At 48.9% G+C, this 21,417-nt stretch overlaps 1 protein-coding gene across 1 annotated transcript; it reads right to left on the reverse strand.

Moving 5' to 3' along the window:
- Nucleotides 1-93: 93 nt before the first annotated feature.
- Nucleotides 94-20,733, reverse strand: BACE1 (beta-secretase 1). Its single transcript, XM_024570713.3, has 9 exons — nt 19,990-20,733; nt 6,781-6,869; nt 5,045-5,261; nt 4,419-4,556; nt 3,583-3,717; nt 2,510-2,611; nt 1,547-1,696; nt 1,120-1,291; nt 94-530 (listed from the first exon to the last, which is right to left on the reverse strand). The coding sequence occupies exons 1-9, from the start codon at nt 20,245-20,247 to the stop codon at nt 289-291; spliced, it is 1,503 nt and encodes a 500-aa protein (XP_024426481.1). The 5' UTR covers nt 20,248-20,733; the 3' UTR covers nt 94-288.
- Between the last annotated feature and the right edge of the window lie 684 nt (nt 20,734-21,417).

Here is a 21,417-nt window from a genome sequence, read left to right on the forward strand (position 1 = left end):
ACTCAGGGTTGAAGTTTCAAGCAACAGAATTTCCCAAGTCAAGTTTGAGGTGACAGAGTATTCCTGTCACTAGAGCATTCTTTCCCTCCTCTCCTGTTTCCTACAGGTGCAGTCCTGTAGCCCACCTCACCAGCTTTTGCTTCTTTTCTGTCAAGGCAGGGGCATTTGATGGGTGGGTAAGGGTCCTGAGGTGCTCTGGCCACAGGTGCCATCTGTGTCCTTGTGACCAAATTGGACCAACCACCCAGATGTGGTCCAGGGGAATCTGCCTTCTGCTCATGGGCCTCCTCACTTCAGCAGGGAGATGTCATCAGCAAAGTCATCGTGCTGATGGCGTAGACAGCGGAGGCAACGCCACTGACACACCATGAGGCAGAGTGGCAGCATGAAGAGGGCACAGATGGCAGCCATGACATAGGCTATGGTCATGAGGGTTGATTCATCTGTCTGTGGAATGTTGTAGCCACAGTCTTCCATGTCCAGGGTGACAAACGGGCCTTCCACCGCTGCTGTCCTGAACTCATCGTGCACTGGAGAAAGGGCACATGTGAGTGGGCAGGTGTCATCATAGAGCAGTTTGGATTATACAACAAAAAGAACTCCCTATAGGCCTTGAAATTAGCCCCTGAGAAGGCTGTCGAAAGCCAGTGCTAGGTGGAGACATGTCTCTGCTCCCAGGTCATTGGGAGCAGCAACCTTTTTCTGTGTACCTATCTAGTAGGGATGATACCCAAAAGTCAGCAGTTGCTCTGAGTTAACTAAAAAGCCCCATATACACCTAGTAGACTCACCTGACACTGCTAAAATCTAGTTGCAAGACTAGTTGCTACCATTCTGAAATGGCATTCAACCTTGCCATACAGCAGGTGACAGGGTCACTGTAGGCTCAGCCTGCTGCCCTTGGTGCCAGACAGCCCTTGCTGCCCAGGGTATCCAACAGAGGTTACCAACCCAGGCAGGCAGTGCAAAAAAAGCTTGAGCACTGACACTGGCTTTTTCCAAGTGTGTTGACTCTGGCTTGAGGCAACTGTTACTACCTCCCAGACTGACAGGGGCCCAGGTATCCTGACTGCTGGATAGGGAGAGCATGGATAGACCGACCCCATACCCTGTTCTCACCGTGGCAAGCACTGACAGCAAAGCCAATTCGTTTTCTTGCCCGATCAAAGACAACATAGAAGCCCTCCATGATAACTGCTCCCATAACAGTGCCCGTGGATGACTGTGAGATGGCGAACTTGTAGCAGTCATCTTGGGATGTGGCCACATCTTCCACTGGCCGCAGGTATTGCTAAGGACAAAGAATCAAAGACTTAGATTCCTCTTCACTCCATCCATCCCCCCATCTCTGCGTTCTAGGTATCTATGTCCTTGGACCAGTCTACCCTTTGCCATCCCTGAGCTCTGAAGGGTTGGTTTTTCTAAGAGCCCTTTGCCACTGGACACGCGTCTATTGTGTCTTCCAAGTTCTGGGAAGCCATGCCTGCTGACTTTCTACATGTACTGTGTCTTCCTGGGGTCCCACTGACTCAGGTTAGGGACATACCTGTGGAAGAATGGTGATGCGGAAGGACTGATTGGTGACCTCACTCATTAGGTAGAGTGAGATGACTGGGAAGATGTTCCAAGGGGTAGTGCCTGCTTGCCAGCACACTAGCTGCTCCCCTAGCCAAAAGCCGTCTGGGAACTTCTCCGTCTGTGTTGGTCAGAAAGGGATAATGAGGAAACAGCCTCTTTTACCACCTTGCCTCTCCCATTTCCACATACACTTACTGGGCCCTTTACAGTGGAACCTTGGCTCTCAAACTTAATTCATTCCAGAAGGCTGTTTGAGAAGCAATTTGTTGAAAAACAGAATCAGACTCATACTCACACATTGTCTCCTTTGCTGCTTGAGAGACGTGTGAGAGACGCATGAAAAGGTGGTTGGGTCGAGGATGGAAATTTTTTGACAACCAAGACATTTTTTCCATGAACAACTTGGTTGAGAACTGAATTGTTCAAGATGGGAGACGTTGGAGAACCAAGGTTTTACTGTATTTGCCCCTCCTGGAATATCCAAACTGGAGAAAGGTAAACTGACACCCAAGAATTAGAGGAAGAAAGCGGCAGAGTGAGGCCAAAATCTTGTAGCAGGGGGACTGTGTGATGAGCAAACAAAAAAGTTTTAAGAGTTCGCCCTGGCTGGTGTGGCTCAGTGGATTGAGCACTGGACTGAAGGGTCGCTGGTTCAATTCCCAGTCAGGGCACATGCCTGGATTGCAGGCCAGATCCCCAGCTGGGGGCACTCGAGAGAGAACCACACATTGATGTTTCTCTCCCTCTTTCTCCCTTCTCCTCTGTCTAGAAATGGATAAATAAAATCTTTTTAAAAACAAGAAAAAAGTTTTAAGAGCTCTTAAGTAGAAGGGTCTCAGGGTAGACATTTTGGCTCTTGTTGAAGAATGTGAATTTCACAGGTCTCCTCTGACTCAGTCATTTCTGCGCCCCTGTCCTTAGTCCCACTGACCGAGGAGGCTGCCTTGATGGATTTGACTGCGGCTTCAAACACTTTCTTGGGCAAACGAAGATTGGTGGTGCCACTGTCCACGATGCTCTTATCATAGTTGTACTAAGAGGAGAAGACAGGGTTAGAATAGTCAGGAACCTTTTCTGATACCAGGGTCTGGCCGGAGTCAGAGGGGTGAGTCTGACTGTGGGGTCCTACCTCGGTTGGCATCTTGGCATTGCCACTTACGTGTATATCCTTGGGCAAGTTACTTAGCCTCGAAGCCTCAGTTTCCAAATCTTAAAGGATGATAGTAGTACCTACCTCAAAGAGTTATTATAAGGATTAAGTAAATTAATACATTTGAAGTGCTTAGAATGGGGCCTGACACATAGGATGCATTTAGTAAATGTTAACTCTTATTATCTTGGGTGGGAAGGCAGACTCCAAATCTTGAAAATAAAAATATCTTGTACAGTGGTTTTAACTTCTCATAGTACTTCTAAATCTATTCTAATTTAGCACATGTTAAGAATCTAAGTAAGGAAGACCCACATGGTTGAGCTGCCATTTATTGGTTACTACTATGCGCTAGGCATTGGGATAAACACTTTATTCATTTTCTCTATGTTCACCACAGTCTTTCAAATGCTGTTTTTACCTGTTTTGTAGATGAGGAGACTGAGACACAACACAGTAGCTTGCCTACGGGCAGGCAGCCAGTACATGACAGAGCTAGGAACCCAGGTCTTCCTGACCCCAAAGAAGGACTCATACATACCATCATATCACACTGCCTTGCAAATGAATTGCCAAAGGCCATAAAGCAAGGCAGCGACTAGGGTACAGGTGTGCTGTTGTCATTACTAGACCATAAGCCACGTGGTCCCTGTGAAAGTGCTCTGCCAGCCCCTCCAAACCCCAGGTCCTGCTATGTGACCCTTATGCTCCTGTCTGTCCTAGGTTCAGTCCCCAAGTCTTTCTACAGGTCCTGCACCTCTGCCTTGTCCTCCCAACCTCATAAACCAGGGTCTGACCTCACACTGTCTTGCCTTCCCCCTTATCTCTCCCTGGTATCCTCTTGGTTTTATTACCTCCTTGCAGTCCATTTTCAGATCCTGTCCATTGATTTCCACCCGCACAATGATCACCTCATAATACCACTCTCGCCGGATGGGTGTGTACCAGAGGCTGCCTGTGTACAGCGAGTGGTCGATACCCCCAATGATCTAGGGAGAAAAAGAGGCAGGTCCAGCACAGAAGGACAGCAAGTCACCCTGAAAGCAAGTGATAGGACCAGTAATTTCTGGGGGTGGTAAGGTCCCCTACAGGTCACCTTTCTCATCTTCCTGCTTCTCATCAAATCATGCCCCAAAGTGACTTACAGCTTCTTGAAATGTATTAAGAATATGTCAGGGGAAGAGACTTTCCAGATTTTTAATTATCTGTTTCAGAATCACACAATCACACTTGATATGAAGTTATTTAAACCTAAACTGGCACAGTAAATGTTGAATGAATGATTACCCGCTTCTATAAATTTTATTTTCTCTGCTTGTTGGAGATGGAGAACCATTTACCAGTTGTCCTAATTAATTAATAAATAGACTTTTAAACTTCCTACATCTCTGCTTCCTGATCGTCAGACTGAATAATCGTAATCCAACTGGTCTTATTTTCATTTCCTTTGAAACTTTTCTAATTATCTCTGATCCTTTCCAAGTTTACCATAGGTACTTGAATCCTCTCTGGAATAATGCAGGGAAGGAAGGATAGACAAAGAAGGGCCGGGGGCGTGGCGTGGGGAATATGAAGATACTAAATAGTGGAGCCCAGGACTGTGGCATGGCTTAATAGAGGGAAGGGAGGCAGATGGTACCCATCTCTCTCTGCCAGTGCCAGGACCTCCCCTCTCCAAGGACCTACTCACCATGCTCCCTCCAACTGAGGCCAGCACTTCTGACTGGTTGAAGGGGAAGCCAGCACCACATAGCTGCAGGGAGAAGAGGTTGGGAACGTGGGTCTGCTTTACCAGGGAGTCAAAGAAAGGCTCCAGGGAATCGTCAGGCTGTGGCAGAAAGAGAAGAGAAATGAGTCCTCACACAGAGGACCCTAGTGGCCTAAGGCCAGCTCCCTGTCTAAACTGGAAGGCAAAAGCAAAGACTTGGGGATTGTTCCTTGGGAAAGACCATCTGGAGGTACTGAGATTTGGGGGAGAGAGAGGGTTAGCAGGAGACACTGGCAATGCAAACAGGAGAGTACTGATGGGCCCACAGATCTATAGGAGCTTTGATCCCCTGTGCCTAACCTGATTCAGATTTATGGGGCCCTCTTATTCTTAAAGATCTCAGAATTAGTAGCAACCACAGCCTATTCTGTACCTATCACTGTGTCTCACTATAGTTCTGTCCTCTGTAGGAATGAACTTCAGACTGCCTTTAAAACTGATTTGTTTCCCTCCCTTAGTAAGTTCATCCCCTTCTCTTTCCCCACTCCATCCCTATGTAGTGTGCAATGCGCAGACACAACGTCTAGAGCTAGGCCTGTTCCACTCACCCTGGCGATCTCAGCATAGGCCAGCCCCAGGATGCCTTCCCAGTTGGAGCCATTGATGAAGAACTTGTCCGACTCAGTGATGGCAGCAATGTTGGCACGTACAGTGACATTGGGGCCATGGGGAATGCTCACCAGGTCGGTACCCAGCTCCCCCTCCCACTTGCCCTGGGTGTAGGGCACATACACGCCCTTCCGGAGGTCCCGGTATGTGCTTGACCTGTGAAAATGGAGACGGACATCTGTGGATGCATAACCACAACAACTGGCACAGGGATCCAGCATCAAAGCAACTCCTGAGTGCCTAGCTTCATCTCGGGGGCATTCTAGATAAATAAGATGCTCTCAGTCTGCTCAGGAGACTCCAGGGAGATCAATCACCCAGAATATAATGTAAAGTGACCTGGCCAGCCAATGAGGGGAATGGAGCTATTGCTGGGGCTCGCTCTCCTGTCTCCATAGCTCCTATTTCTAGATGTTGAGCTCAGGTCTTGTGAAGAACAAGCCTAGGCTTTGTGTATTGTGCTTGTTGCTGCTAAAGGGACAGCTAGTGGGCATCTCTTGCCCACCCCACCCCCAGCTCCATCAAGCTCCCAGAGAAAAGGAGCCATTGATTCTCTTGCTGGCTTGGGACCCAGTAGTACCATCTAAGTGGTAGACAAAGTGCCAGGCAGGACGAATGTGGAACCTCTGTAACAAGTTCTTCCAGAGAAGGGATTTGCACAAGCATCTAAGCAGAACATGTAGGTATTACACACCACTTGTGTGAAACATGCTCATCAATACCCCCAGCTGTGTTTAATCACACCACTAACCAGGACTTGGTGTGTCTCATCGGGGACAATGACACGACTAGGACAAGAACCTGGAATGAATTCCCTTTCATTGTGAGTACACCTTTCTCCCTGACCGCTTTCTCTAGATGGGAAGTTAAAGGGGAGGCAGCCTCAGAAGGCAGGAGTTGGGAAAGGTGGCTTTGGCATCTTCCTAGAAGTCCAAGAATGGGGTTCAAGCCTCTACTCACATGTTTTCACATGCAGAGATGCCTCAGACATTAGATGTTCTCATGCCACTTTCTGCTTTTATGCCTTACTGCCTCTATTACCTTAAAAACCCACTTCAACCCACCCTTCCACCAGTTAGCTAAATCCAGCTGCTGGAGCTCTGGGTGATGCAGGAGGAGACACTTTAGCTTACAGTCCCTGAGACTGGTCCAAGCAATGGGGTTTATGGAGGGCTCTTTCTTCACCTCTGTGAACTGTGCAAAGCCACAGAGAGTGACCCCTGGGTGAGGACACAGTGAAGCAAGCTGCCACACAGCCTGCTCAGCCTACACTTAACTGGTGGTGCCTGAAAACTGAGAACCCCTGAGTGGGTGTGGAATGAAACCCCCTTGCCTCCCCACTCAGGAAAAGAAAAGGAGAGAGACCCTGAGATTGCTCTGGGAGCTTTGGGGCTACTCTCCTTCCTTCTTTCCCTGCCATAGGAAGCTGCCTGGCTTCAATACTGAAAACTTCCTACTGCCTCTCAACTCACCCTTTCCCATGGTACATCTCCTTAGATCCACCCCACCCCACTCTTCTGTCCTGGTTGCTGTCACTGCCTTCTCCATACCCTTCCCCCGCAGGAAGAAAGGGTCTGAGGACTAGTCTTTCTCTCTGCAGCCCTCTCCTTTTCTATGACCCTTCTTGGCCCTGTAGCCTTAGGACATATCCCCTCCAGCTCTCCCCAGGACTCACAGCTGCCTCTGGTAGTAGCGATGCAGGAAAGGGTGGGGGGCAGCCCCCACTGCAAAATTACTGCTGCCTGTGTCCACCAGGATGTTGAGCTGTCAGAGAAAGGGGAAAGAAAGATGTTATTGACAGGGGGCTCTGGACTCACCACCTCGGGTCCTTCACCCTGCCGGCCACATGGTCTCCCTCATGAGGCAGGTCTGGGTAGGCTGGCAACCACAGACACAACATGGGTCCTGTGGCGTCCTCAGCATGGCCTCAGAGACCTCGTGTCTGCTTCTGTCTTCTCTATAGAATCATAGCATTTTCTGTGTTATCAGAGCCATATTATCTGTGTGTGTGTGTTGTCTCTCCCTGTCTCTCTCTACCCTCGATTACCCGTACTTTCTTTGTGTACCTGTCTATTTCTGTCCACAGAACTTGCCCTTTCTCTCCTTTTCTGGTTCTCCTAGGAAGTTCATCACCCAGCAGTCAGCCTGGGTCATCCAGGGCCTGGCTTTTGGCTAAGTGAATATGGACAGGTGTCTTTTGGTGTTCCTTGCTGTGCAGCTCCTAGCATCTCTCCTATTTGTCCCTCCTTCCTCCTTTTATGGTCTTCCTCAACTCCTGTCTTCTAAGTCTGCCTCCCCTTTAACTTCCCATCCAGAGAAAGCAGTCAGTCCAGAGCTGTTTTCTGAATCCTACTACACCCCCAAGGCCAAAAGAGGGAAGGCCCTGTCCTCAGAAACACAGTCGTGAGTCCTATCTTGCCAACCTGCCATGTCCACCAACCTCAGCTTCTTCCCTGACCTCAGGGCCTTTCATTTCTGTGTCCTCTTTCCTTAGTGCAGTGAAGTCAGGTGGCCTTGGTTTGGGTGCAGGCTCTGACCTTGTCACCTTGGGCAGGTCACTGTGCTTCTCTAGACTCCAGTTTTCTCCTCTCGCTGCTCCTTCCTATTGTCAGCGTTTCTCTGTGGCACTGCTGACCACACCTCTTCCAACGCCTGCTCAGGCTTCGTGGCCTCCCCATGTCCCCAAGAACACCTGTTCACCAGCGCCCTGGCCCTCTGACCCCACCTCAGCCCTCCTTCCCAGGCCCCCCTCTCCTGGCCTGGTTCCCATTTCCCTCTATGCCCTCTTCCCTGACTTCTCCCCCCGTGTCCCTCTCCCTGGTCTCTGAGCAGCCACTTGCTCCAGATGCTGTGCTTTCAGAGAGAATCAATAAAGCTGGGAGCCCAGAGGTTCAGGTTTCAATCAGCCAGGTTAATGATTAAAAAGCAGCTTCTTCACCCCAGGGCCCCCACACCCCCTTGCCAGAACTCTGCTCCCAGCACCAGTCAGCCTCATATTGGCAGGGATCCCTGCTACCAAGGGACCCCAGAGAAAGAGGGTCTCCTCCACCACACTGGTCCCACAGCTATACAAGGGAGAGCTGCCTGGAATGTGTGCCTGGCCAATCTGAGGAAAATGGGACCACTTTTTACACTGGAAGAGAGCTTTTGTCTGGGGGCTCAATGCCCCAACCGTTCCAGACACACCTCCTTCCCACTCCTCTCCACTCCTGCAGGGGGAGGGGCTCTCCGCAGGCCACCCCCTGCGAGGCCAAGAGGCACAGTCACACTCTTGCTGCCTGCCCTTCCAGTCCCAGCCTTTCTCCTTGTCTGAGGAAGGTCTCCCCCTTTCACCTCAAAGTAATCAAACCCTTCACTCTCTGCCCACTCATCCTCCCTCTCTTCGCCCTCACAAGAAAATGGGCAACCAGAGTAAGCAATTGCCATTTCCTCTTGAGCAAGGGTCTGACTGTCTGTCTGCCCTTTGAATGTGATCTTGCTTCTGAGAGAAGTGATTTCTGGTCCAGTTCTTAAACATTTCTAGCACAAGCCCCCTGGGCAGCTGCCCACAGAGGCCTCTTCCAGGGCAGGGCCTTCAGCAACTGAGCCACCACACTCACTGTGAAACAGGGCAGTTAAGGGTGGCTGGAAAGAGGAAAATAGTGGTGCGAGGGCTGTGTGCCACCAAACCTTCTACGCAGACACCCTCATCAAGGGAGGCCATGTGATGGGACCTTCCACATCCCCCACACCAGCCACTGCAACCTGCCTGCAGCTGCGTGAGCCAGTCCTTTCTCTCAGCTGTCCCTCCTCCTGGCTAGAGAGCTGAATCCCTCCTTCCTTCTCAGACACCTACCCCATTAATCATCCCTGTCCCTCAGGTCCTTAACCACCTTGCCATTCCCTGACCTCAACTCCCACCCCGCAAGTCTGGATTCTTATTGGCATTTACAAATGCTTTAGTCTATTCATTTTTAAAAAATCTTTTAGATCTCACATCCGCCTCCAGCTACCCTCTTTCTCCTCCCTTCGTAACCAAACTTCTCAGCCAAGCTGTCTTCATTTCTTCACCTCCCACTCATTCCTCAACCCATTCTAAAACTGATTTTCCCCTCTATCCCTCCCTCCACTATAAAACAGCCCTTACTACAGTTACCAATGATTTAATGTCACCAAATGCAAAAGACATTTTCAAATCAGGCCTCATGGTACTTCTCTGGAACATTCAACACTGCTGACCTCTCCCTCCTTGAAACACTCTTCCCTGCACCCGCCCCATGGTTGTTCTCCCAGCTCTCTGATCATATCTTCTCTTTGCAGCCTCACTTCTCCAGGTCCGGGCTTTGGCCCTCTTCCTCTTCTGCTGTACTCTTGTCCTGAATCATCTTGCCCGTGGCTGCAGCTGCAGTTATCACCCCTGTGCCTAAGTTTGTAGCCCTAGCTCCCCCCACCCCACCAACTCCTTTGAGCTCCAGAAGCACATACCAAACTGCCTCAAATCTACTTCAAATGTAGGATGTCCAAAGCTGACCTTACATGGTCCTGCCCCTCTGTCTTTCCCCAGTGTCCTCTACACTAACAGCATTGCCATCCATCTGTTCCATATGTTGGCAACTCAAAGGCATCCCATTACCTTCCTCTTTTTCACACTTGTATCCAAAGCCTCAACAAGTCCTGTCCAATGAACCACCTGAAAAGTCTCTTGAATGTATTCATTTCTTATCATCTCCCCATGCCACCCCTAAGCCAGGCTATCATCATTTCATCCTGGAATAGACTGACTGGTCATGGCACATCCTACCCTCTCTGACCTGTTTTTGAACGGTCTACGGTGACCTTTTTAAAGTGCAGATTTGACCATGCTAACACCCCTATGTCAATGGTCCATCTTTGCTATTAAAGTAGAAGTGCAAAGCATGACTATTTCAGGTCGCCTGGTGATTCAGCCCTGCCTGCGTATCCAGCCTAGCTTGTCCCACCCTCCCCCAAGCCCTCTACCTACTTGCCACTCTGGCCTCATTTCAGGCCCTCAAACCATCCTCCTTTCCACATCCAGCTTTGTCTACTCCTCCTTCATCCTTTAGTCTGAGCTCAAAAGGGACTTCCTAAGAGAGAAAGGCCAGGTCTTACTCTCTTGTTTAAAGTGTTGCCATAGAATATTGCACTCTAACTTCACATTGTCTCTCACCTCCCCTTGTAACTACTTTTGTAAAAAATCCCCATTGTGTCCCTAGTGGGTATCAAGTGCCTGGCAATAAATAGTGCTTAACTTAATGAATGGTTAAAGGAAAGAAAATGAGAAAGAGATCATCTACCCTATATTTGGGGTAACGAAGGGATCCCTCAGATGATTCCCAAACTGTGGGAGTTTTTAAGTTATAGTGTGGCTCTATCTAAAACGTGCCTTCCTCTCACCCGATCCCCTGGTTTGACGCAGGATGTCGGTCTTCAGGCGGCCTGAAGTCCTGAAGCCATCTTACTTCTTCCCCATCCCTCAGGTCCCTGCCAACTCAGGAGTCTCTGTAGCTATCGCCTTTAGATGCACAGGGGACTGAAGCTGGGGGTCAAGGGTAGGTCAGTGCCAATTACTTAACAAAGAAATACACCCCTGGAGCTTCTGAGGGAAGGCAGCTTCAGGGAAAGTGCTAACAAGCCCCACAGGAGAAAGAACACCTGCCCATTTCCCCCTGCAGACAAGGCTCCCCTGGAGAAATCTTCAGCAATAGATTTTGGATGGTGAGATAGGTACTGAGCTGGTGAATTCAGGGCAAGGTTTGTTCCCCAGATCCCAGCTGCCTGGGCCCCAGCTCTCACTAGCAGATTATGATAGCTCAGATACTTCTGGATGAAAAGAGACAGGAGTTATCTGTTCATTAGCCTGGAGAGATGGGGCTGTTTCCAATTCTGAAAGCTCTGTACTTACTGAGATCCATAACCTTTCTTAGTAGTCTATCCCAGGGTCTTACCAGTGTTGCAAGCCTCTGGGGCGGGGACTTTAACCCAAATTATCCTACTTGTAATTCTCCTAGTCTATTTCCTTCTGTGGGGGCCTCAGAGTTGATGGGAGGAGAGCTCTTAGACTCTTACTATAACAAGCCTTTTTGCTAAACTGAGATGTAGAAGCCCTTCTTCCATTTTACTGAGGAGGAAACTGAGACAGTGTGAATGAGCAACTTGACCCATCTTATATTGAATACAAAGTGCCACAAAGTCAGGACAGGGATCCATTGGTTCTATGCCCATCTCTGGTCTTTCATCTTCTTGACCTTACTGAATCTCTCATCTGGAGAAGAAATATATGGTAGATTGTTACATTAATGAATCATACTCCTTGTATCCATGCCCTGGTGTTACCTCTGACACTGGCTCTGGGCTTAGCTACATGACTTGCTTTGGCCAATGAGACATCATCAAAGGAGGAAAGCAGAGGTTTGATAGGTGCTTATGCATTGGGGATTGCCCTCTTGAAATGCTGCTCTGAGGCTGTATGTGAAGAAGCTCAGTCTTGCCTCCTTGAGGGTGAAACACGTCATAGAGAAAGTGGTCCAGAAGGCCCAGATTAGTCTGGTCCCCAGCTGACCCATCAGCTGAATTCAGCCACCTGATTGAGCCCAGGTAAGACTGGTAGAACCATAAGCCAACCCACAAAATCCTGAGAAACTAAATGGTCCTCGTCTTCAGCCACAAAGTTTTCCAGGTCACTGATATAAAACTATCTGAATTAAACCCTGAGATCCCTGACCTTGGTGGCCTCTAACCAACCATAGATCAACTCCAGTGAACCTCTCTCATCACTTTTCGTCTTCCTCACCATGCTTCTCATAAAATTTCTCAAAAGCACAACAACCTCTTACCTCTGCACCTTTGCATATGCGGGTTCCTTTGCTTAAAATGTGCTCCCCCTGTTTTGTTTAACTTTTCTGTTCAACTTTCAAGTTACAGTTCAAACATCCTTTCTCCCAAAGGTCTTGCCCCAATGCCCCCAACCAAGATTAGCTTCCTTCTCTTGCAGTCCTGAATAACATCTGTGCTTCTTCATATATCACTCATCAAACTTTTAATCATTTATCTAATGCCTGTATGTCCCACACTCTGTGAGCTTCAAAGGGGTGGGAGCGTGTTTGTATCCTTATTACCTAATTCTTACCTAGCCCTCAGTAGATGCTCCATACAATTACTTGAAGTGAGAACAAATGCCTCATATCCTGTAGTTCTCTGTGACTCTGCAGGCTCTTGGAATTAATTCTCAGCCCCAGGGTCTTTTGCTGAAGTGATTTTTTAGCCTGGTAATTGTGCAGGGTGATGACACCTCACACCCACCCTACCCATGCAGTATCTACTCAGGCTCTAGAGCAGTCATGGTGACTTCAGGACTCCTTGCTCCCAGAAACACTCGGCCACCTTCATTTGCTTTCCTAAGTGATGTTTCCAAGATCTGAGCTTGCCCAAGCCTGAGAGCAGGAGGGAAGGAAGGACTGAAGAGCCCAACATCAGCAGCTGGAAGTGGCTGAGGGCCAGCAGTGTACACAGCTCATGCATCAAACTGAATCTAGCGACTGGGTCTTGTCCAGGTTCCTCCCACATTGACCAAATCAGCTGACCCAATGAGAACAGATAGTTTTTCTCCAGACATGTCCCCTGCTTCCACTTCTCTCTCCAGGATGAAGCTGGCAATTGATACCTGGGAATAAGCAGGCTGTCAGGCTCCCCACCTTGGGATGGTTTTGTTTTGTTTTTTAAAGGAATCCCAAGGTGGCTGCATGACGCCAAACCTTACCTAGTACGCCCTTTCCCCTTTAGACAGGATGCCCCATTTCCCCCAGCCTCAAATCCAGCTCAACTAATATTTGTCAGGGCTTCTGACTCAAATCAGATGATGGATTCAAATAGTCAAAAAATAAACATGTCTGTCTTAAAGATCAGATCTAAGACAATCATTTTCAAACTTTTTTTTTTTAAGCAACAGAACCCTTTTCTGACCTTCTGCAGGATCCCAGTGTACTAGAGAGAAAAAGCAGAGATGTTCTGTCTGAAGAAGAGGTGTTACTTCCTCTGTGTCTGTCCCATCCCCTGCGGCTCTTCAGGCAATGCTTTAGCACCTTCAGCCTCCATGAAACCCTCTGGAAAGCCCCAGTCTGTGAGGTGTCATGGCTGCTATTGGCTACCTGTTTTTCATTGTCAGACAGTAAGTCCTTCCTGTTTCTATCCATGTCCCACTCACAGGTGACTGGCTTTAATCTTCTCTGGGCCAGCACTCAGTTGAAAATGAAGCTAGTCTGTGGCATAAGCCCACTTTCCCCCTTGGGACCTGGGTCATGCTCAGCACATCAGCTTCCCTGCTTGAACCACTGGGAGAGACCAGAGTTCACTTCTTTTGCTCCTTGGCAAAAAGTCCACAGGCACAGGGAAAGAATAATTGGTGGGGTTCGTGGCTGTCGAGAGACCAATCAAGGAGACATCTAGCCTGGACACAGTGGGATTACATTTGGCAGCACAGAGGGTAACGACGGGGCCACAACAATCTGGGAGGTCTGGGGAAGGATTGGCTGGGGTGGGAGAGAAAGGGAGCTCAGCCAGTTTGCTCTGTGGCTTTGTCAGAGTCTGTGAGAAAAGACCTAGGAGTCCTAGCTCCCCATGTCAGTCCCTAGGATTACTGATTTGTCATTCACCTGAGAGCACACACTTCCCCTCTCAGGACCCACTGGGCACAGCACCTGCTTCCCAGGCCCCTAAGTACATCCCGCCTGGGGAAGATTAAGGCAGCTCTAGGACCTGGAAAATGGTCTGGCTCCTTCCTAGAACTCTCCACTGCACAGGCCCCCAAGAGAAATGGATCCCAGTAGACAGAGAAGTTAGGGAAGCCCAGTAGGCAGAGGGCTTCCCTGGCTCTCTTCCTGGATTTTCTACCAGAAATCTCTGCTTTAGTTCTCTATCGGAGACAACGAGAAAGGTTCCTGATCATCAACCTTAGTGGGAAAGCACAGTCTTTCTCAATGCCCCCCAGTCCCAGATAAACTCTTTCTTTCCTGACCTGGGGAGGCAGAGAAGTGAGTGAAATGACATCATGAGGGTTTTCAATCTTTTTAGTATCGGAACTATAAAAATAATCTGGAATTCCACTGTATAAAAACAATAAAAGCTCAGCTATTCTAGGAGGGCCAGGAGATTTGGGGTCAGGAGAGCTCAGGGAAGGGTGGAAAGTACAGTCTTGCCTGCTTTCCTTTCTCCTAACCCTTCTCCCTCACACTTGTGGTCCCTTTATCAAATTCCACAATCCACAGCTTGAAAACCATTCTGGGTACTGGGGAGGAAAACAACTTGGCTCTTCTTCATTTCTGAGATTCGGAACTCTTATTGTTTTCTACTTCTCTAATCATTTTCTCTTGCTTCCTTGATCCCTACTCTACATACAGTGTGCGTTTCCTAATCATTTTTCTCTTTTCTCTCGATTCTTTCAAAGAGCAGTTCATTTGTTAACTTGGCTTTCACAACCACGTCTCTGCAGGTGACTCTGGGTCTACCTGTCCAGACCTAACTTCTGTCTCCTGGATTCCAGATCCCATTCTCAGATGGCTGCTGTGTCCTTTCACAGGAATGGTCCACGGGCATCTCAAAGTCAACCAACATGTCCTGGACTGTAGAACATGGGAGAGAACCCAGTATTTGGGTTTGGTATCCAATGGCCTGGATTTGAACCCTAGCTTAGATTTTCTTTAGCTGAGTAACTTTGGGTAAACCACTTAATCTCTCTGAGCCTCAATTTCCTCGTCCCCAAACTAGGCATGATAATACATATCCCTTGTAACTAAAGAAGAGTAATAAACATGGAATTTTGAAAGACAATCTTGTGCTTTAAAAGCTTGCTCCTTTTGCTGTGTTCCCTGACACAAACACAGTCAGAGGGTGAAAGGAGAATCATCTTCTCTTCCCTTTCCTTACCTGGGCAGAGACCAGCCGGGTAAACCGACATGTGAATGCTGGATCTCTGAGGACCTCTCCTCCTTTCTTTTACTTATGTTTATTTTAAAATTTTTTTAATTGAATTTATTGGGGTGATACTAGTTGATAAAGTAAAATAGGTTTCAGGTGTGCAATTCTATACTACATCATCTGTATACTGTATTGTGTGTTCACTACCCCAAGTCTCCTTCCATCACCATTAATCCCTCCTTTACACTCTTTTACCTCCCCCCCTCCTTTCCCCTTTGGCAATCGGACTTCTCCTCCTTTTGGTCCTCATTGCCACCACTGTTTTTCAGGCCCTTGTATCTTAACTTTGACTCTCCTCTCAGGCTCTAGAACTGTCCAAGCTATCCTCCACACCAGCAATTTACTAGTGTATTACAAGTGTATTACAAGAATTTTTAAAACATGTAATGCCTGACTATTTAGTCAGGGGCACTGATCTCTTTTTCCTTAGGCTGTCAAGTAAAAAGAGAAAAACAAACAAACCACACAACACAACAATAGCTGTCGGTGTGAATGAATCCAAATTACACCTGTTTTTTTGTTAGATTCTGTGTGCCCCATAATTTTAGTAATTAGTTCATGTGCCATGAGATGAAAGATGTTGACAGTCACTGCTCCACACTGAAGTTGTTTTTCTGGAACCAAAGCTACACCAGACCATTCCCCTTCTCGTATATTCAGCGGGACTCTCTACTGTCTCTAGAATAAAACACAGACGACATTCAGCTTCACAACTTCCCGCTTCTTAGCATAGCCCATGCCTCTCTTCCTGAAGTGTTTCTCCCTACCACTCTCTAAATAGCAAAGCGTTCTCCTCTTTCTCGGCCGTATTCACATGCTACACTTTTCAGCAAGCCTTTCCTAACACTTGTCACAAGTAGCTACTTCTTTTTCTGCAGAGATGCTGGCATTAGTTCGGGTTTGCAGCCATAGGGCAATCCAAGACTTACTGTTCTTCTCTTTGTTCCAAATGCATACGTTCTTGTATGTTATTTAGGTGTTTATATGTCTGCATCTCACATCAAATTTTGTACTTTCCAAGTGCTAAAACTATGGCATTATTCTTCTCTTCTGCACACGTGGGTGCTCAACAAACATTTGTTAAACCGAGTCGACTATCACCAGATGTCAACCTTAACGACTAAATTATTACCCTGTGCCTGGATAGTGAGGTTCATATCATTCTAATGAGATGCCATTCTGTCACTAAGAAAAAAGAATGAAACCACATCCACTAGGGCTCCAGCTTCACACTGACAGCTGCCCAGCAACAGCTCTGTGTAGAAGTCTTATCACTCACTCATTCTTGTTGTTTAGGGTTGAGCCCGGTGTTGAGCCCATTTTTGTTGAGCCCGGTTGTTGTTACAGATGTTAGATAAAGAGAAGACACTGAAAAAAAGAAATTAAAAAATTGAAAAAACACTTCTCTTGAGAGCTTGATGTTCTATGAGGGAGACACCCAGTTATACATTGGGATAAGTGTAGTGAGGGAGATATGAGCAGATATCATGAGAGACTGGAAGAGGGATGTTTGCAATAAATTCTTCTTATCCCCAAGACACACAAACAGGTGGCATGGTGCAGTGGGAAGAACAAAAGGAAGACAGCATCTTAGCTTACTGGCCTGCCGCCTTGCCTGTTCACCCTCTCAATCCCTATTCCTTCTGTTGGAAGATGTGAACATAAAGAACAAAAGAATCTATGTAGACTATATTTTAAACACTTTACGTAAACTGTAACCATAAATACAAGTAGGTATGGGTATACAAGTACTGAGAAGCCATCTCTTGCTGCCAACTTGCCTATTCCCCCAAGTGGTCTTGTTCTGCTCCAGCTCACACCAGATCAAAATCTCAAAATCACCTTTGACACCTTCTTCCTCACTCTTCACACTGATGTCACCAAGTCCTGTCCATCTGCTTGTACTGCTCTTTGCACCCTGGTCTTCCCTCCCCTTTTCATCTTATCACAGACTCATGCCGTCCTTGTCACAGCGCCTCACACTGGTGCTGTGCGGCAGAGCCTCTACCCCTGTCTGTGTCTCTCAGTTCCAGTCTCTCTGAAATTTAGAGGTCCCTTCCTGAAAGATTGCCTTCTTTATGTCATTCCCCTGCACAAGTAAATTCAGTTTCCCCCTTATATCTGTAGAACAAAGTCCAAACATTATAGCTTAAGATTTAAGGCTTTTGGTAAATTGGCTCTATCTTATTTACCCAAACCTGTAACATTAACTGGACTGATTTTCTCTCTGTCTCCTAAACAAATATGCCTAAACCCAAACACATGCAACTCATTCTCTCATTTGTTGTAGCCTCTTCTGATCTAAGGGACCCAGTGTCAGGGAGGGAAGAAGTGGACATACAAATAACATACAATTACAGTTTGGTGGGATGGAAGCCATTTCCCCACTGAGCATGGTCTCCCTCCTCCTGGCCATCTTTCAAGACCATGCTAACAGCACACCTCCTCTGTGAGGCCTTCCCTCCTTTTACCTCCTAAACACCAGTACACTTACTCTTTATACTACTGTGGATCAGTGCTTGTCAAACCTGGGAGCACCTGAAATCTTGACTCAGTAAATCGGAGGTGGGGCCAGAGAATTTGTATTTCTAACAGCCTCTGATAAAAGGGGCTGGGGACCTCACTTGGAGCACCACCGCTGTAGATTAACTTGTGCTAGCGCTTACCCTTTCACTTCACACTAAACTCTTTCTGGGCAGAAAATGGATGTGCTTTCTCTTCGTGGATCAGCTCCCAAACCAAGCAATTAATTGCTTGCCACATAGAAAGTGCTCACTTTTACTCGGTCAGAGGACTCTGCGATGTGTGCTCTTATACGGTGCTTACAACAGCCCACCAGGTAGGGAGATAGGGCAGACTGCCCGGAAAAGAATCCAAGTCACCACAGGGCAGAGATGCTGGCATTAGTTCGGGTTTGCAGCCATAGGGCAATCCACAGTCCTTCTGCCTGTGGTCTCCCTGGTACTGGCTCCTTGAGCTGGTGTTGAACTTTAAGCCCACTTTACCTTTCTCTTAGATATTTATTGGGCAATAAATGTCTCTCTGCCAACATCTGGACTGGGGGATGTAGGCATGATCTCAGGGGCCTAGGGAAGTATAGTAACTGGTCCCCAGTTCTACATGTGTAAAACGCTGAGGCCCAGGACATGCAAGTTTTTATGCTTCATGGCATAGCCCAGAAGAGGCAGAAGTGCCAGACAAATTAGGAGAAAGTGACTTTATTTATTGGAGGTCAATTATGTGTCCAGCTATACTGTTCTAGGTGCTTTTACTTACATAATCCCATTTAATCCTCACAATTACCTAGCAAAGGAGATCTCATTTCACCCATTTGAAACACAAGGCAAGAGCCTCAGAGAGGTTATATCATTTGCCCAAAGCCACAGAGCTGAGAAGAGGAGAAGCTGGAATTCCTGGTCTGTCTGACCCCCAAACCCTCACTGGTTTCACAGCCCTGTTCTGCATCCATGTCATGGGGCCTATGCACAGTTTGCACAGCACGGCATGGTCCCTGGTCTCCACGTGCCCCTGACCCTGGCCCCTGGCCCCAGAGGGCCAGGCGGCTGGGGGCCTAGATTCAGTCTGTCTTCACACTGAAGACTGATTCAAGACTGCTCCTGGGCAAATTATGGTGCACAGGAAAGAGGAAGGATAAGTGAGGGCGACCAGAGCCTTAGCCCAGACAGGAGGTGGGAGGGCCCAAGTGGCAGGGGCCTAGGAAGGCTTGCTTCCTTCAGGTAATCGGGAGGTGGAGACTTGCGTTTCTCTCTGGTCCAGTGTATAAGCTGTTTGAGAAGCCTAGGGAAGTGTTCCCTCTATGCATAAACACACTCCCACCTTCAGAGACCCTTCCGAGGACAGACCTCCCAGAAACAGATCCAGGGGAGAAAGGTGCCTGACAAACATGTTCAGGATCAAATTCAAGGTGCTACACACCAGCACACACAGGACCTTCCTGCTACCTGTGTCCAGACTCGTCCACAGAGAAAGCCATATGCTCAGAGGTCAGCCCACAGCATCCCATGGCGGGCTGCTCATGCCCACTCTCCCACCCACCCACAGAGGTGCAGATGGTGCAACCAACTATTTGTCAGGAAGGATGGGGAGAGCTGGTAATATTTTTGCCATTGCTGTCATGTCTGTCGCCTGCTTCCCCCCAGCACCTATCAGCTCATGGAAGGAGTCTTATTCTTAGAAGGGGGCTCTGGTTCCTTTGCTGTGATTTGTCCTTTCCCCAGGGTCAGCTTAGTCCCCTCTGGCCTGTGCTCTGGAGGCTTGAAGGCAGGGGGTGGGGGAGGGGCTGGTATGCAGATGCAAACAGGGGAGAGGGGAGGAGGGGAGGAGGAGGGAGGGACTGGGGAAAGTAAGAGTCTGTTCAGGGCTTCTGGGCTAGACTGGAAGGCAGAGTTGCTCAGACATCATGATTTGCTGTCCCTGTGGTAGCCAGGATAGTGAGAGAAAGGGCCTGATCCAACTCTTCACGGTGCCTGGAATGGTGGTGGGAACCTCAATTCTGGGAACACTGCTAGGGTTAGGCACTAGGGTTAGGTAACCAAGATCCAGAGTGGTGGGGCTGGGAGACCAGATTTGGCCAGGGCTGACACCTGTTCATAGCACCCCTATGGCTTGGCTCCTTCCCCAGGTCAGGCTCTCTGCACTGAAGTGTTTCTCTTGCCCCAAATCCTACAAAGAGGTGAGTGTGCCAGATGGGAGAGCAGTCAGACTAGGGAAACTGGGAAGCCTGTGAAGGGAAGGGGAGCTTTGGGAATGACAGATGATCCCGGAGGAAAGGTTTGGGAGAGGGGCTCTCCTGCCCACCCCATCCCACCCACTTTAGCAGGGGCCAACATGCTGTATCTCCAGCCTGCCCTCTGCTCATGCTGACAGGAGAGTAGAGCTGGCCTGGTGACCTTACCGTCTGAGGGGGGCTGCCCACAGTCATCTCCACATAGTACCCCTGACCAGACTTGCCCCTCAGGTTGTCCACCATCTCCACAAAGCTGCCCCTCCGGCAAGGCTCCTCTGGCTCCTCCGTGTCCCGAGGCAGTCGCAGCCCCAGGGGGTTCCCCCCCAGCCCGCTCCGCAGAGGCAGCCGGATGCCAGGCTGGGTGCAGTGGGCAGGCAGCAGTGCTGAGCCCATCCACAGCAGGAGCCAGGGCAGTGCTTGGGCCATTTCGGGCCCTGGCCTTCAGGCCCTCGGGGCTCCCTTGGGCCCACGTCTGTCCCTGCTGCCTGCCCCCAAATCTGAGTGCTGGTGGTGGCTGCTCAGGAGAGAGAGCTGTGCAGCATCAGGGCTCCTGCAGGCCCCTGAACCAGCCCGGGTTCAGGCTGTGGGTATTGGGCAGGAACAATCCGCAGAGAGAGAGAAGAGAAGGAGACGGATCCGGGCTACATCTGGCCAGCAGCTTCCAGCCTTAGCGTAGGTCCCGGCGAGGATGGCTTGGACCCCCTGTGGGAGCTGGGAGGGGAGAGCATGGCAGGTCGGCAGTGGCTGGTTCCCTGGTCCTCCTGGCAGGTCAGCAGCATGGGAAGGGGCAGAGGCTCTGGGCTCTTGCAGCTGCGTTTGCTGGTCAGGCCACCATAATTCAGCTCCCAGGCAGGCTGGGGAGGCGGAAAGACTTGCGGTGGCTGCTGTCAAAGCCAGGGTTTTCGCTGTTCCATGGGATTGCTGGGAGGTGTAGTCTTCCCAGGGCAGGCAGCCCAGCTTCCGGAGCTGGTGAGGGGTTTGGGATGCCCTCTGCCGAGACGGAGTCCACCCTGCAGGACCCTGGTGGGGAAGGTTGCCTGGGCCCTAGCACAGCGGAAGAGCCATCAGGATAGAGTGGCGGCTGACCTCTCATTCTGTCAGTCCTCCCTTCCACATTTATTAAGCACCCACTGTACGCCAGGCCCTGGGACCACAGAGAGAAAGAAGTGCACATGCACCATACAGAATGATGAGGCCCTAAGGGTAGGGATTTGGGGGAAATCTGGGAGATTTGGGAAGACTCCATGGAAGGATGCAGTATTTAATTGGAGCCTTATAGAATGGGTGGGATTTCCACGAGCCTGCAATCTGTGTGCAAATGAGAGCCAGAGTCTTTCTGTGACTTGATGCTCCCTATCTGCTCTCACCTCCACTCCAGATGCTGTGAATCTTGGAGACCCTTCTGATTTCTGTGCTGCCAGTCAGACTAAGGATAAATGGCTATGTCAGCTTTAAAGTGTTATCACTTTAAAAGTATCTGTAAATTAATTGGTAAGAGCTTAAAACGAAAAGCTTTAGAGCTCTAATAGCTTAAAGGAGAAAAGCCATATGATTATATCAACATATTATTTATCAAATGTGGAAAACTGTTGTTAA

The sequence above is a fragment of the Desmodus rotundus genome, chromosome 5 (assembly GCF_022682495.2).
Source record: "Desmodus rotundus isolate HL8 chromosome 5, HLdesRot8A.1, whole genome shotgun sequence".
Taxonomy (NCBI): Eukaryota; Metazoa; Chordata; class Mammalia; order Chiroptera; family Phyllostomidae; genus Desmodus; species Desmodus rotundus.

Excerpts from the sequence above, each read along its gene's own strand:
- BACE1 (XM_024570713.3), bottom strand. The coding sequence starts at position 20,247 with ATGGCCCAAGCACTGCCCTGGCTCCTGCTGTGGATGGGCTCAGCACTG. Across the intron at positions 4,557-5,044 it reads CCTATGCTGAGATCGCCAGG|CCTGACGATTCCCTGGAGCC; the intron begins GTGAGTGGAACA and ends TTTCTGCCACAG. Across the intron at positions 1,697-2,509 it reads CCATCAAGGCAGCCTCCTCG|ACGGAGAAGTTCCCAGACGG; the intron begins GTCAGTGGGACT and ends TGACCAACACAG.